The 18055-nt window shown below is 40.6% G+C and overlaps 1 protein-coding gene across 1 annotated transcript in view; it reads right to left on the minus strand.

Moving 5' to 3' along the window:
• The window catches only part of BMPER (BMP binding endothelial regulator), a 153167-nt gene that overhangs the window by 124394 nt on the left and 10718 nt on the right, over positions 1-18055 (minus strand). The window contains exon 3 of the mRNA XM_021388278.1: positions 5510-5609. Within this exon, the coding sequence (XP_021243953.1) occupies positions 5510-5609 (100 nt within the window). The remainder of the gene's footprint in view (positions 1-5509; positions 5610-18055) is intronic.

The following is an 18055-nucleotide window of genomic DNA, read 5'->3' on the forward strand; positions in this document are numbered from 1 at the left end:
TGACCTCCTGTGGTTGTGAGGAGTGTGATGAACAATGTCATCATTTATTCCTGATTTCTTCACACCAGCAAAATCATTCACAATCAGTACATCTTACAATTTCAAAGTTAAAAGTAAAAAAAAATTATTATTCCAGTCATAGGTCTATTAAAGAGTTTATCATATTGTTCCAGAGCAATGTTACATGAGAAAGCAGCATTGGAAAGCCTCCAATAGTCTTTTCTTCTGCTTTGCTGCACTGGACCCAGTGCCCACACCCAAGGTATTAGTGCATCTGTGTATCACCACAGACATTTCATGCTATTTTCTAATACAAGAATCCTGAACAACTTCTCTGTGATTGCTAAAGTCTGGGCATCTGGTGTTTGACTGCAGAAGTATTTATGATAACATGACAACACAGTTCATAAAAAATTCTTACATAGAGAATTAAAGTAATCAAGTAAACAATAAAATCTAAAATTTAAGGCACTATATTGAGGCCATAGTATGTAACAGATACCAAAGGGATATGTGATAAGACTTCATAAGAAGAGTTAACTCAAAGGAAGTGGTGACAATACAGAGACCTTTTCTTAGGCATAGCCAGAAGTAACAAAAGCTGACACCATAAAGGGATGATACTATCCTTAGTAGGTACCTGTCACTGCTACAAAATCCCTGCCTTTACTTGAAATACAAAGTTTGAAACTGAATGAATGCTGAGGTTAACTTGAACCCTAGCCTCAAGAAACAGGCCTCCTGGCTCAGAACTGCAGCATGTTAGCAGGAGACAGAGGCAGTGAGAAAAGCCAGCCAAAGAGTCAGACTTGATAGGTCCCCAAACCATCTCTTTCCATATCCAGATTCAAACAGATGTCAGGATTAGATTATTCAAATGAAGGTGAAAAGGTTTTTAGTAAGACATTATATGATTATCTTCCCTCTCCATAACTTTCCATCCACTCTTAACTCTAAGAGTTTGCCCTAAGGCACATAAGGATGGGCTGCAAGTTATAGTGCCCATCAGTGCCCCCACGCAAAGTTCCCCGCCAAACTGGTGGCACCAGACTGGTATTACCTATTTCATACTGGGAATATTCACAAGCAAACTAAGTGCCAAATGTAGGCTCCTGCAAGGCATTAGTAGAGTAGTCAGAATAGCGATAAACCCATAATCTTGCTCTATCTTCTTTGCAAGCCAGCCTTTGTAGAGGAAATTAGTTCAATCATAAAATATGATATCCTTTCCAAGAAATGTACAATTAACTGTTATAGCTTTGGATATTCAATATTCTAAGGAACTAGCCATGCCCTTGCCTGGGCTGTGATTCCATTCTCTGGTAGACTCCTAATAAATGGAGAATAGCTTGTGAAACTCTAACTTCATTGAATAAAACAAAAAGAAAAAAAGAAAAAAAAAGGAAAAAAGCAGTAACTCTCAAAAGTTAAAAAACACAGAAAAAGCAAAATTGCGTGTGGGAAGTGAAAGAAAATTCAGAATGGCAAATGATACATGTTGTGACAAATACCCACTGATTTTTTCATTGCAAATCCACGGAATATTCATATTCTTATGATAAAAGTAGGCTATGGTGCACAATTCTAGAAATGCAAACTTTATGCAGCCCTGAGCTGGTAATACTTCTTCACAGAGCAAACAACTTATTATTGGAGGTGCAGAGAGCTCTATATCCAAATGACAGGTCTCCAACCAACTAAATAAGAAAATGCTGCCAAATCTGTTTCTATAATCTTAGTGATCTCGTGTTTTCATTAAACATATTAAATAAAATGAAAGATGAAAAGTGGCCTATTTATCCTATGCTAAAGTAATAAGAGGGCTTAATTTTTTTCATATTTTTAAAATGAATAGTATGCTAGAGGTGTATGGTATGTTTTATAAACTACGGTAAGTATCTGTCAGAAGAATAATCTCACTGAAAGTTTTCCCTATTATGCTGGGTTGTTTACATTCTGCTTGCAGCAGGGAGCCATAATCACAGGTCTACATTTCTCTGTTCCAGACTTTGCACAAACACACAGCAAGAGCGGAGCCCTGCCCCATTGATTTCACTATCCAGGGTCCTCTGTGCTGAAAGTCAGGATCAGTGTTAAAATACATTGCTGGTCTGGAGGATTAAAACATTAAGTAAAGCTAAATCTCTTAATGTGTTAGGGACAACATGTTGTTTCCATCACTGTGAATGTCATTCTATTTTTCTTTCTGTTTGCAAAGGCTGTACTTGCTGCCGTTTTCTTTTTCCTTTTTGTTTATGCACAGAAAGGAACAAAGTGCTAAAAACTGTCTCAGTAGCATAAAGATACTAAAGCAGGAGCAAAGGACTTATGCTCAGCATGAAATCATTTGCGGAAGAAATTCTCTAGTAGCAATTCAGGCTCTCCTGTGTGCAAAGCTCTAAACATGGGAGCTCAGCTGGATGCACCATTATAGGCATACAGTATTTCTTAATTCCAGTATGGTTTACGCTATCAGACATACTGCGCCTACGTACCCAGCCCTCATGCCTTCACCAGAACAGAATAAAATATCCTGGCGGCAGTGTCACAAATGACTCATGAGTGGCGGTTTCCATTCTGGAAACATACTCTTTGGTTTTGATGTTATCCTCCTGTTGTTGTGTTCAATGACAGCAGCCACCCATTCATTCACTCACTCATTCATTCATTTCTTCACAAGTTATGAAGACCTGAAGCTATCTAAGGGAGCTGGCAATAGCCCATAAAGCCTGATTAAGCCTTCCTAGGATGTGGGAACTAAGCCAAGAAAAAAAAGCCATCAGGTTCTGGTGTCTTTTTTTGTAACATTTTGTTCGTGTTTAGAAGAAATGCAACCAGCAAAAATCACAGCTTCCCTTTTCCTGCCTGCGTTCCCTATGGGCATTCTGGCAGACTGACAAAGTAGTAACTGAGAACAAACGCTGCAGGGTCAATCCCAGCTGCAGCTGAACTCCGTGCTGAGAGTTCTGGAGATCTGCAAGGGTACCAAAGGGAGCTGCTTGGACACCAAAGAGGGCTGAAGATCCTCGCATCCAGGCTGGTGTATACATCCTTCATTCCCCAAATGCTTCCCACAGGACACTTGTTTTAGACTTTTGCACAGAACAGAATGGGAATTTTAGCATCATTCAGAAGTGCAGGAAAGCAAGCAGCTTCCCCAGAGAGAAGATGGTTCTATCAGCCTCTTTCTATGGCACTGGAGCAACTGAGTGAAAATATGCGGCATCAAGACTGATACCGTTACACAAGAAACTGATGCAGTTACACAAGTGCATAGTTAGCTTTACCTTTTGTTTTACCTTTCAGAAAGAAAAAAAAATATTCAGTAGTTTAGGATTACCTTTGCAAGATTGGGTCCTCAAGATCCTTATTTTTTTTAATTCCAAAACTTAAAGCTGCCCTTGCATCTTAAATACATAGAAACTGCCATCTTGAATCAGACTGAGCATCCTTCTAGACAAGCACCTCCTCCCTGACAGCATCAATTTCCTTTGCCATTTTATCACCAGTTACCAAATGTCCTAAGAACCTTCTGCAGCTTCTCATGGTCAGTTATGCTCTCACGCTGCACTACAGTACCAGCAATCTTTCTGTTACTTCACGCTCTGCTAGATCATTTTGAGCATCTTGATAAGTTGAGAACCTTGAAGAAACGACCGGTAACCTTTTTACATTACAAAAGCAATTGCTCATTGTCACCACCTGTCTGTTATTTGCTAATGAGAAGAGTTTATCTACAAACTTGGGGATGCCTAGTTTCTGTAGGAGCATTTGGTGAGGAATCTTATTGGATGCCTAATAGAAGTCCAGGAAGATACCAGCTGGATCTCTCTGTCCATATAGTTAACTAACCCCTTCAAAGGACTGCAGCAGTTTTATAAGACAGAGCTCTTCCCACTTAGTTACCTATGTGTCTCCTAATTCTATTTTTTTAACACTTTTATTAATTTTCCTATTAGAGACTTCAGACATACCAATCTGCAGATGCAAGTCTCAAGTCTATTAATGATGTATAATGTAATATTCACCCTAATTCAGGATAATAAAAAAATCTAACAAGGAATCTGAATTAAATTTTCAATCTAATGATAATACTTATACACACTAATGTTTGTATCCTCATATTTAAAACATTAACTTCTTTTTAGTGCAGAATCGTTTTGTATGCGCAAACATGCATGCATATAAAACTTTCAGAAAACTGACCAGCTACACATCCCTTCATCAAAATGGAGACTAAACCTCTAGCATAATCAAACCAAAATTAGGACATTTTTGCTATAAATCTGACACAAAAAAAAAATTTGATTAAATAAATAAATTATGTTTAACTTATGTGAAAATTTTAACTACAAATTCTGTTTCAGTAGTGCTTTTTTTTTTTTTCCCATTTCATTTTCTTTTCTTTGAAGTATCAGTCTTAGACAAATCTTCAGATTGGCGCTTGCCAATCCTATTCTAAAGCTGCAACGCAAGTGAAGACCAGCTAGCACAACTCTGCGGTCATTCAGGAAAAACACATATCCATCATGTTTCTTCTGTCTGAATTTTAATGTAACCTGTTCTGCATTTGTATTTCCTCTGGGAATGCAATAAACGCTCACATTTCCCAACAATTTATCCTACCGCATCTCTCTCCTAAAGCCACTATAACACCACTGGGGAATTAACACAGAAAAAAAAAAAAAAAAAGTGAAGCTGTCTGAATCCCTCATTCTCCACCTCCTGGGCTGCATCAGCAATCTCTCAGCAAAATCACTGTTTTACAGCATATAACTTACTGAATTTGAATTAAAAGACTTTTTTCAACTTAATCTATTTTCACATTTTTCAGATGTGCAACTATAATAACTGGAGACCATGCATGTTTAAACAATCAATTATTTTATATCTGATGATTAGATCTTTCTAAAGATCTTTGAGGATACAATGTTGGTCAAGAAATACATAAACAGTGTTCAGATTGTGATCCACTTTGCCTTTAACAAAAATGTCATTGATATTGTTATTTGAACCAGGAAATATTTAGTAAAATGAATAGAAGTTGGTTTATTGGTTTCTAGTACTGGGAAAAATAGAAATAGATATAGATCATTACTATGTTTTTTACTAATAGCACTCATTATTCTTGCTACATCCAATCATGTGAGAAGTTAAAGAAATTCTTATGGATGCATGACCATAAACAGATTGATTTTGATGTAAAGTACTTCCAATAGAAAAAGTTAGAACAGGAGATACCACTCAAAAGGCTGACAACATAGCAGGGAAGTACAATCAAGATGTATTTCTAGAGGATTGCCATTGCACAAGATCTAACAATCACAAAATGAATACGTGAATTTACATATCCTCACCAGCTTTTTAAATGTATGGATTATAATTGTGGTTACTGTCCTTTTGAAGTTTTTGTGACTAGCTGAGAGGCTTCTGACTTTGTCCCATCTCTGGTGATATAAATTTGAACAGATAACATTTTTAAGAGGGAAAAACAGGAAGAGCACCACACCTTTGCAACGTTCACAGCAAGCTCCTCTCTGCTTAATGACAAGAGCACATTCCTTGGAAAGCATGGGACACTTCTCTCTTCTGCATGTCACTTCCTTATTCTGAAAAAAAAAAAAAAAGATAAAAGATAAAAGATATTGCATATAATCAACGTCTATGGTTTAGTTTCTTGCAACTCAGAAAATAAAACGTGAGCTTAGCAATCTGCTCTCTTGCTCCTGAAGTTTTTGTGATTGAAAACACCCTCTGTTCTTGAAGGATTGCAGTAGAAGATAGCCTCTGAGTTGTCCAGATGCATGAGTGAATAGTGTTTGAACTCTAACAGTAATTCATAACCACAACACATTATAGTACAGAAAATGTGCCCTGTTAAAGAAATCCACTTTACTTAAACAGACAGCTAGCTACATGATGCGCTTGTTAAAATATCCTTGAGGTCCTGAGGTGTTGCCCCATGAACCACACAGTTTAGGAGTCATTTTTCATGCTGACATAGGACAGACATCTGAAGAAGAGCTGGCATATTTAGAGAAAACTAAACTCTCTGGCAGCACTGAAATCATTTTTAGCTAGCAGTATTCCCTGACTATGCAGCAGTTCTTCAAAAGGGTTTGCTATATGCTATACTATGAAAGAAGATACTGTGATTTATCTCTTTCTCCCCAGAATACTTAGAATCAATGAAATAATACAAGCAGGTAGAATTACTGTACATTATAGTGTCATCTTTCTACAGCAAAGAGCCAGTAATGGTGAAGGCCAAAGAGCACGTTGATCATATTAAGGAATGTCAATATAGGTTGTGTGACAATAAGCAGAAGAAATGTTCCATTTATAGCCTGACTTTACCCCGTGGTGTCCACCACTCTGGCTAACCCTACCTTTAAATAAAGACAGAAAACAAATACTTTGGGGTGTTTTTTTTTTTCAGTCAAATTTTGATACTTGAAATTCCTGACTGAAATTAGCCCTCTGAAGTGACCTTTGCCTGTAATTAGTAGCTCAGTTCATTAAGTGACACAGGTGGATGTTACTAGATGCAAGCACCCACCTCACCCAATCTTATGACTTAATTAGAGACCAAAAAATCAAAGGACAAGAAAAATGTAAATCATAAAACTAAACCATGCTTTCCAGTCCTTTTCTTTTGCTCCCTGTGGCCTCATTCAAGGTGCCTGTGGAGGATAACACACAGCTTTTATTACACTCCAGCCCTTTGTCTAAAATAAGAGGTTTATTTTCTTCAAAGTCACTGCCTAATCTGATGGGAGCTATAAAGGCTCTTCAATCTTATCAGTGTAAATGAGGAATAACTCCAGCCAAGACACTGTGAAATCAGTAAGTGAGAATCTGGCTCTAAATTGCTGCTTAGCTGAAATGCAGCTGCAGTGACATGAGCTACTGTGAAGAGGCAGGTCACTGCTCGTCACCAATACATGCTGGTTGCTTTGCATTCCTCCAGCATTGGAGAGCAAACATAAATGCAATGTAACAGGCTAGTTAGGATGAATTTATGACAGTCCTCCAGTTCTGGGTTGGCACAAAGCAGCTGCGTCAGCAAGACTGCCGCTGCAACTTCTTTTGAGAGCACAGGGTGAAATTCTGATTTTCTTTAGGTGAACATAGTGCCCGTGACTTTGCTTTAATTCAGCCTGCTAAAAGACAGCAGAATCAACTTTACTGAATCAACTACATACAGCCTGTATTTTGAAGGGTTCTGATAAGATCCAATTATCTTTAGCAAAATTTTGTTCAATGCAAGATTTAAAAAGTGTAGTGGCCCCATTCCCTTTATCTGCAGGATACTCATCTTCAGGGTGAAAGTGAGTTTGAGGGAAGAGCAAAATCCATTGTGCAGTATATTCCTTTGGAGAACATGATTGACCTAGCTCAGACAGATCATGGACTCACTGGATGTGTGACATGTGGCATCCCTCTAGGCCAACCTAGCTAGGCAGAACCCATGTTATGGGGCTCAGCAGGCTACCCATCACACTCTCTGACGAAGGAATCTCTGTTGAGGATGAAAAGGAGAGGAGTAAAAGACATCTGTATAACTTTTTGATCCCTGATTCCCAGAATACCCTGAGCTGAGCTGGGAGGGACCCACAAGGATCATTGAGTCCAAATCCTGCCTCCACAATAAACCACCCAAAATTCAAACCACATGTCTGAAAGTGTTGTCCAAATGCTCCTTGAACTCCAACAGGCTTGAGGCCATACTCCTGAGGCAATTGTCTCCTGCAGCCCAACTTTCCAGCTAGCTTCTCTCTCTTTCTCCCAAGCATGGGCTTCCTTGCTCTGCTCTCAGGTGTATCCTGACATGGTCGTTTCTTTACAGGAAATCTTTCTAAGGATGAGCCCAACACATATACTTAAACAGGAAACACTTGCTGGATACCGTTCCTAACTTTGGCCTAGATCACTTAAATAAGAAACAATCTCTGCCAATAACAAATTTGGTGCCACTGAGCTGACCAGGGAGTGTAACTAAATTTGGATCTTACTCTTCTTCCCTTATCATCAGCAATACCAGAATCTAAAGCCCAAACTCATGACCTTCAATACAGGTGAGGATCAAGTAACTGGAAAGAGAAAGAAAAACTGAGTGTGAGTCATAACCTAGGTATAGATGAAGATTTTGGAGTTCATGACCTGGTAAACAGACGAAGGGCTGTTTTATGTTTAGTAGCTACTCCAAGTAAAGCAACTTAATTGTCCATGGTGCCACTAATACCACTTAAAAAAAAAAAAAAAAAAGAAAGAGAAGAGCAAGATTATCTTTGTCCTTTGGAGAAGAGGCTGCAGCCTTCTGCCTACAGGACCAGCTCTGTGTGCCCCAGGTAAACAGAGCCAGTCCTTTGCCAACAGGAGAAAGGCAGCCAAGCCCTGAAGCAGAGTGAGATTTGCAAAGCTGATGTTCCTCCTCCACAGCTGGTGTTGCAGGCAAGCCCCAGAGAGCTCAGAAACTGGCTGTGTCAGATGCCACCCTAAGGTGCCTAACTCCCTGTGGAAGCAAAATGTGGAGAAATGGGCCAGAAGATGTGGAGGAAGGGGTTAATACTGTGCTGATAGGACAGCAGCAGCAGATTAAACAGGGCTGGTAAATCATTGTTTAGTCTATTGCAGTCAGGCATTATCCACTGCAGATCTCCCAGGCCCATAGGGTGTAAAAGTACAAGGATAAAACAAAGAGCAATTGTCACCAGCAGCTATTTTTCACACTGCCGTCCAAAACACTGCTCTTAATGCACCCTGTCCATCTGCTTGCTTCAATTTTGTTGCCTCCTTCCCTCCCATTTTGCAAGGGCAAAGCGGGGTGCAAGAGCAAATGGACTTCAGCAACAAAGCTTTGCCTTCCAAATGCATCCCTCTCCTACCACCAGTAATCGTAACATTTCACTACTTGTCCTAACCATACATTTAAAATGTTGCTAAATAGCTGCGTGCAGGAGCCTTGTATTACTAAACCTCCATCTGTGCTGTCAACAGCGCCCTCGGAGTTGTTGAAAGCTCTCAGATACTTTGATTTTTGCTGTTCTTAAGAGAAAACTTCTTAGACGGCAACATTCAGAAGCTAACAGTTATAGGAGGGTAGGGGATTTTTTCCTTTTATTTAAAGGACATGCACTCTGGCACCAAGAAGTGCAGAAGAGACGCATGGCTCATAAATACATAAACCATTTGCTAAATCAGAAACCTGGGAGTCAGTCAAAATCCATAATACGATCCCAAGATTCATAATAAATAACTAACTTTTAATTATAGTCCTGCACAATAGTTATTTTAAACAGATGGTTTATAGATTCACATCTGGGATTTTTTTTTTTTCCTATTTTTTAATTTAGTGCTCAGGCACACATACACACACACACACACACACACACACACACACACACACACAAAAAGGGAGAGAACATTGCAAGACCTCAGCTAAGGTTTTTACTGGTGTTGGAAAAATACGTATTTTCTAAAAGAGGTCAGGCTGATCCAGAACAATGCTGCCACAGCTGATGCAACTCCCCACGAGCACTCGGTAAAGGGCGCGCACTGGAATCTCAGCCTCCCTTAGAAGGGAGAATGTAGGGAAGTGCTGTGGGCCCCTCTCCTGCGCTAACAGAGCCCAACAGTGGATAAGTTGCTTTTTAATCCATCTGGGGGAAGATCAGGATGTTTTGTCAAGTGCCCGCATTTCTCCCCTCTCCCACACTCTGCCAGTGGGAACCAAAGGTATCTTCTTGAACCTGCCTTGCAAAGGTGATGTTGAATTCCCATACAGGAAAGGTATATTAACCAGGGCTAATACTGGTGTTGCTGCTTCATGTTACCTTTACTGCGATCTTCTCTCAACGTAATTTGTTCAACTTCCAAATACACCTTGTATTTTTACCTCCATCAAAGACCTCTGCACAAAATAGCCCTGTCTAGTGACAAAATATATCAAACTGAAGGCATTAAAGGACAGTTAAATAAGATGCCAACATGAAAAGTTAAAAAAAAAAAAACAACAACAACAACAACAAAAAACCCTAAAACTAAATCTGAATATTTGGCAAAGATCTTAGAGAGGATGTGTGCCAAACCACAGCTTGGAAGCTGCAGCCAACTTTCTACAGGGTTCCCCACTGGGCTCCAGCCGGCTCACAGCAGCCACCAGGAGGATGGCTCTTTTCAACCTGGATGTGGCTTGGAAGAGATAAAAACTGGGAGTCCGTTTCATTTCTTCAGGGCTGCACCCGTCAGCAGTACTGCAAGCCCCGGCCTTGGCTGTCAGCCGACTGCGGAAGGCCTCGCAGATGTGGATTCTCAGGGGTCTAGATTTCCACTGTGAAATTCTGGGTTTTCATCTCTCTCTTTTTTTTTTTGTTTTTTTTTCCTTTTTTTTGTAAATGCTTTTAGAAAACTAGCACTGTGTTTCTGATATCCTGAGGATGTCGAGTATTCATACTGAATAGGAAAAATGCTGCTTAAATTTTCATTTAAGCAAAGAAAGCGATAGAGAGCTTGTTGTAAAAGCAAGAGGGACAGATTTGGTAGAAGTAAGTTACCATTAATGGCTAATCCTGAGACTGTTCACTTTTGACCATTACTCATCACAGTACCACTAGTATGGTCGTCAGTAACTCTCACTGGTGGTACGCCTCCTGGAGCAGTTCAGAGTGTCCTGAAGCTCCTGCAAGAAGAATAATCCTCCAAAACAATAACAATTTTCAAACAATGGTGAAAGCTACCCCAAGGGAATTTGGGATGGGGCTTTCCGATGTGAAGAAAGAGCCATTCAAAACGAAGGAGGCCTGTGCACTTCAGTCACTTCAGCACCGTGAGGCACAGTGCGGGCTGCAGCAGGGTTGGAGCAGGCCACAGCCTCGAGCTGCTGGCTCTGCCAGGCATCGCACATGGCCAGGGCAGCCTCACAGTGCCCACAGAGCCACGCTCACCCCACACAAGGCGCAGGGCCAACACTGGCCACAGGCTCTGTCCCTCAGCAAAGGTGGGGAGCACAGGCTCTGCACCCATTACATGCAGACAGTCCCGATATTGTGCCAACTTGAACTCGAGAACAGGCTCAGGCACGTGCATAACTCATGCTCTATACAAATCCCGAGGCACTTTCTGAAAATACTACCCCCATTCTTTTGGCACTCTTGCCTGGAATTTCACATCTCAGGGCTGATCTGCAACTGGGGAAGCTGATCAAGCAGGCGAGACCTGCGAAGTGCTGTGGGACTGCTGTCTGCAGAGATCATTTATCTGCCTGAGCAGGAGCTGTGCAGTGTGGCCTTAGGGAGGAGACACAGCTCCCCAGGGAGAGCTGTTTCCAGGCATTTTGGACCACTGTCAGGGGGGGTGAGAAGAACGTCTCAGTTTCCTTTGTTCCTTACAATTATCTAGCTTTTTTTTCTGTGCAAAAACAAATTTCCTTGCTAAAACAAAAATGGTCTAGCATGCTAGATGTTCTCTTAAGTTCAGGGTGGATAAATATTCCCCCATGAAGCCGTAACCATCTTCTGCAAAATGATACCATTCCTTTTGTTTAACCACAGAAACTCACAAACACAAAGGCACACACTTCACCATACAGAGAGAGAAGCCCTATTAATTTTAAGCATGTCCTCCATTTTAATGGATCTATTCACAAGGGTGCAACCAAACACGTGCTGCAGTACTTCCAGCCCTGCCTGCAGTACAACACAACTGTGACTTCAGCACAAATTGCAGTAGACAGATGCAAATGACAGTATTTCATCAGGAACAAAATATGTCAGTGCGTCTTCTTTTTTTTAGCAGTGTGTATGGTAGCCTCTGATTCACTCACTCATTCCTGTAACCTCTGGTTTATCTGCTTTAGTTTAAAGCACCAGCCCACCACACATATTGAGCAGGGAAGGGGCTGCAGCTCTCTGTGGTGGTACCAACCACTGACTCCCTAGGCAATGGGATTAAAGCAAAAGTCCTGCTGAAAGATGACACCAAATTTCACTGCAAATGGGTATTCCACACCACTGAGACAAACGCATTAGTATGTGCAAGTCATTCAGGACACATCACTCACAACCCCTTCAAGACTGAACAGATATATTTTTTTTCAGTGTTTAATGATGTTCACCAGCATGAGGAAAGTGACCTCTGTGGCTCACTTCAATCCTGATATTCCCTGACAGCGGCTTGCTGCACTATCACATGGTGAAAAGGAAGTGTTTTCCCCTTATATTTGCTTGCATTAATGAAACTGCATAGACTGCAGCTGGAATCGGGGTCCTGTAAGATCAAACACTGCCTGAGCACATTGTAGGAGCAGATCCCTGCTCCATTGTGCTTGTCAACAAAGCTGACACAGCTGAATTAAATGACCACAACTGCACTTGAAGTCAGAAGGAAAGCCAGACCAGGATCCAGAACTCTTTGCTCTCCATCTCCCTGTCTCCACCTCCATCTTTAAGTGGCACCTAGCCTTAGAGCTCATGAACTATACAGCGAAAGGCAAAACTCTTCATGTGTCAAGAGAATAGTGTGTGATGATCTTCTAGCAATACAAGGTGCAGTCTTTAGAGGTTCCCAGCAGTTTGTACTGCTGTCCAAAACACTACCTATAGTTTTCCAGGAGTCAGGATTCAGGGGAGGGGTACACCCTGGGGTTCTTGTTGAGGACAATACCTTTGCACTTCACAATATGCATGCATTTAAAATTCACACCTTTTTTCCCCTGTGTTTTCAACAACAACAAAAAAGAAAAATGTTTTTTGTACTTTGTCCATGAAGAACTCACATTAATTATGAAAGCCAGCTAAAGCTGATGTAAACACCTAAGAAAAAGAGTAGTTACAGGCAATACCTGTTAGTTTAAAGCTCCTGGTGGATACTTGTACCTCTGCTGCTAGAAAGGGTTGTGTTCCACTGAGCTCATGCTTTGCCCCTTGCCAGGCATTCCCAGTCACTCCAATCAGCCAACAAAACTTTTCAGATGATAACTGCCCAACTCATCCGAGCAAAATGAGTGATCCTGAAAAGCACGGTCCAAGCCCAGCCTGGCTTCTGACGGAAGCCAATCAGAAAGCATTTATTCTCCCAGAGAAGAATGAAAAACAAGATGTGCCAAAGGTTTAAAACAGATGGTCAAACCATGTGAATTCAACAAATTTTAGATCAAGCCACCATGTCCTGTTCTGCCCCGTCTCAAAAATTAACATTAACCTAGTTTCATCAAAAGAGTCTCCTAACAACATGCTTCTTATTTTTCTTAACTATTGCCATCCTGGTTCCATAGTCCATGTCTATCTAATTTTCCAGCAGACTTATTGCCAATAAGAGAAATGCAAAACCACGAAAACTGGAAGGAAAAAAAAAAAAAAAACAACACATCAAAATCTGAGTCCATCAGATCAAAACTCCTATTTTTGGATGAGTTCACTGCATCTATTGCAAGCTGAATACAGACTGATGGCTGTTTCTTTTCTACTGATGTAAATTAAAACTTAATTTGAAAATTATTTTTAAGAGGTGCGTGGACTGATATTTTGTAAAAATCATTTCATCATGTTTTGATGGGCTAAATCTACAAATGTGTGTTGTCCAAACAATAGTTAGTTGTCATTGTATCTTTATTGCCTTCTGTGTCTGAAGTCTGCTTACTCAGCCTTTACACGGGAGATTTAGATAGTGGCAAATATACCGGTCTTGGGTTTGAGCCTGTTCTAAAAATGTTGAACAAAGCAGCCCTTGAGGCAACGTACTTCTTAAAGAGTTTAAAAAGCCCAATGGGCCTCCTAACTTTGCAACAAGTCATATCCCATGAAGAAATTCACTTCTGTACAACACAAAAACGGAGCTAGATTAAAGAAAAGGGAAGAAAAAAAAGCAAGATCCCCTGCTGCTCTGTCTGGCCAGAATCATGTCTTTTACTGCCCATATCCTCTAAAGAAACGATGCTCTCATGATATATTACCCTAATACATCACCAAATGACAGTTTTCTCATGATACAGTATCCTCAAAGATGTGATGCATGCCAGAAGCAGCAACAGGAGATCTTGGATGGGGAGGGGAGGGAAGGGAACGATTTTTTGTTTTCTTCCAAATATTCAACCTACAATTTATTTGTTAATGTAATTTTGTCAGGAAAATCCCTGTCAATCCCAGCTTCATAATCAGAGGACTCCAAGAAACTTCACTTTCAAACTGGAAAGCACCAAAAAAACCCTCTTCATTTAATTGAAGCAAGTTTTGAAATAGGACCAAAATGCTTGAGGAACAGCAACCAAATAAGAATAGTAGCCCAAAAGAAAGCAACAAGAGTCTGTTCTCTATTATAAAATTATGTAGGCAAAAAGCCTTAGGACACTGTTGTTTTAATGAACTTCTAAGAAAGCTGAGCACTGACCCTGCATTTGTTTTCTCATGTGATCTTGCCTGAGCTACACAGTGCTGGTATTCGGAAAAAAAAAAAAGAAAGAAAGAAATAGAGGTTATTCAGAAAGAAAGAGCATTTTGGCCAAGACTTGTCCAAAGTGGGTGAGAGCTTCCAGGGTCTTTTTCTGCTGCCTTCAGATCATGGACCTCATTCCTTACTACTACAACTGCTGTGCACTATCAGCATTTGGGAATATCTTCACCCAGTTGGTGCTAGTGAGAGAGGGCTGAGGCCATGGAAAAACTGAGTTAGAGAAAGATATGGCACAATGATGTTTTCAGAGATGTGACACATCTCTTTTCTGTGAATTTCTGCTTTAGATCCACTCAGATTTCTGATGGACACAAAGGTTTACTGCTGTAAGGAAGACAGTGGAATAAGCTTCCCTTCTTTGTGTCCAAATTGTCTTTGGATTTTGGCTTTCAAAGCTTCAGACAATGCTGCAGTTACTAGGAGAAAAAAGTACATTTTGACTTGTGAACTAAGCAAAAGTGAGATGGAAGTCATTGAGAGAAAACAAAAAGTCAAAGCTGTCAAAGTCACTTTCGCAGTCCTTTTGCTGACTTTGACCATATTTTGCGGCCTGGCCGTTGCTGCTTTTGGGTGAGATGTAGCAGCCTTCCCTTACAGCCCTGCTTGCTCAGCCACATGACAATACCATTGCCATCAATTAAACCACCCACATGAGTTCAGAGGTTTGAGCTGTGCTCCTCAGCACAGACACATGCACAATGCCCTTATGTACTGGGTAGACCCAGTTAATTAAACAGCTATTTTTAAATACGGCTCTGGAAAGAAGTTTGCTGTCCAAACTAAGAAACTAATATTGCACAACTACTTTCTGCTTGAAAAATCCAGTGGTTAAAACAAATTCTTGCATAATTTTTGCCTTGCAGGGACAGTTCTCACTTCTGAAAAGCAAATTCTCTTCTTTCTCTTTTGCACATGTATATACAAACAGATCTGGGAATGTCCAAAGCTGGTGAATCTTGACTATAATAATACATTGAATAGAGCAATAGATGCAGATTTTTCTCAGCCTGTGTCTCCTTCACGCCTTCCTTCTTGCACTGCTGGAAGTTAAAAAAAAAAGAAAAAAGAAGAAAAAAAAACACATTTCTGACAAGTAAATGGAGCTGACATTAGAGTGAAGCTATGAGGTGAATGGGGTACGTGCAAGCCATTTGTCATCTTGACAAAGTGATTTTCAGTCACCTGTGGGACACTTTAAAGACATCTGAACAGTTGGCCTTGACCACCAGTATTTCTTATGGCTTATAAGGAGCCCCATGGGATCAAGAACACAACCTGTTTTGGAAGTGATTCCTGCAGTGGTACCTCTTGATAGATGTAATAAAGGCAGTGTGATATATCAGGTGCCATTAAGATCTTTGCTAGCAGATTATATTTACATAAGTATGGAGTGCAGATAGCATCTTGTTAACCCAATTAATGAGACTCAAATGTCAGGAAAGGGATTACGACTGGCTGGAAGTCTGGAGTGCTAAGAAACACAGCCACAGATGACTTCATTGTGTGGGGCAGCACTGTTCCCTTTGAAGAGCAAGAACTCAGGCAGCAGCACTACTACCCTGGCAGCCAGGAGGAAAATCACAAGAGGGGGGAAAAGATGGCCCAAAACCCAAAGATTTCACACCTTCAGCATAAGCAGAGCTCTTTATGATGAGAGACTTAAGTGCCATGTAAAAATGAGAACCTGAAGCTGAACTGAAGAAAACTGAAAAGCATCCTCCTGAGGTCTTAGAAATTTAAGATTTTAATAACTGTACCTTATTCTACAATAAGAGAAGGCCCTCATCACAAGTTATAGCCTAGATTGGGTTGGAAGAGAAGCAGCATTTCTTCCATCGAGTCCACACTTCTCTAGCCTGGAGAAGATCAAGAAATTTCTTGACGATAATCTCTCCATCAATCGCTCTTGATGCACTTTACAACAAGCTGTCTTCCACAGTCTCAAATTACTAAGTTGTATGATACAAGAGGAGATGCTCCAGTCACCCATTAGTGACTGCAGGTCAGAGCAGTGAACCCTGAATGGCAAAGAATGAGGTACTCTGCCCCAAAACAGAGAGGGGTTCAGGGTACAGCCTTGCACTCAGTACCTCCCATCATGTCTCTGCTCAGCAAGATAACTGTAAGAAATCCCGTTCTGAGTTGTCGTCTCAATGGAGGAGATAAGACAGTTAGAGACTGCTTGAGACAACAGCCCAGTATAAGCAGTATCCAGTGGGTTAACCTAAATTCTTTAATGGGAACAGTATCGTACGTGCTGCCTTGCATGGAAGAGGCAATGCCCAGCAAACAGGCTGGAGCTACCTACTCATTTCTCCAGCTGGATGCCTTCCAGTGAACCTCCTTTTTGTTGTAGCTGATTTGCTTTATTTTTCCCTTTTTGGCTCCCACCTTTGTACATTTCCATATGTGGACTGGTTTAATTATGCCAGGAAACCTGATAATATCAAATACATAAATTCTATACTAAAATGATTATATACAGATTTAGGCACCAAAACCACACCCCTCTTGTAACAATATGTACATAAAACCACTCTAATTTTTCAGTACTGTGGCCTAGAATTCCAGATTTTTTTAAAAATTTCCACTACAGATTGATTTTTGAGATTTTGCTTGAGGATTAGGAAGCTTTGCCAAGTTAAACTGGACATATACAGATATCTTCCCAGAAGCTATACAAATTGTGTGCTTCTTTTGTTTCTTCAATGTTTTCATGTCAAACAAGCTCTGGTTCAGTATCAGTGCACGATGCTACTTCGTATATGTCCACATCAGCAAGTTTCTCCAGAAATGCTTAATGGGTTTAGGTCATAGAGAAACAAGGCCCAAAGCACGCTTCTGTTAGAAAGGTTTCTTGCACTGCCATACTGAAAACATTTTAATGCATAATTTCAATTGTGCAGCCTTTTTTTACCCTCTGCTTTTACAAACCACTCATCCACCACCCCTTATTTACAGACTAAAAGCTTGCACACTTTGCATTCTGCCTGTCAACATAATTTTATTCAGCCACACAACACAGTTCCTTCCTGCCCCAATGATTCCTGAGCAGCACAACATGGAGGTGCTTTACTAAATGGCACCATCAAATCTTAACAAAGCCTTAGAGCCTGCTTTGTCAGCTCTCTTGCAAAAGATGTTTCAGTTCCATAAAGCCACTCAGACAGAAAAGGAGGAGACAATTTCAGGACATTCAGCCTCAGTTATTTTTCAGCCACTGAGAACTGATAAGATAAACCAGAAAATCAGATGCAAATGTATGACTCCAAGTGGACACCAGAATAAATCTGGGTGGTTCCAAACTCCGAGACAGACCCAATTACCTTTGGAGCTACTTGGATATTAGGAAAAATTTTCTTCTGAGATAGAGTTGTAAGGCATTAGAACAGGCTGCCCAGGGAAGTGGAGGAGTCCCTGTCCATGGAGGTGTTCAGCAAACATGTAGATGTGGCACTGAGGGACATGCTTTAGTGGGCACGGTGGAGATGGGTTGATAGTTGGACTAGATCACCTTAGTGGTCTTTTCCAACCTTAATGATTTTATGATTCTATGAATATAATTGAATGTAAAGATGCTAGGAATTATTAACGAGAACAAAGCTTT

The sequence above is a fragment of the Numida meleagris genome, chromosome 2 (genome assembly GCF_002078875.1).
Source record: "Numida meleagris isolate 19003 breed g44 Domestic line chromosome 2, NumMel1.0, whole genome shotgun sequence".
NCBI lineage: Eukaryota > Metazoa > Chordata > Aves > Galliformes > Numididae > Numida > Numida meleagris.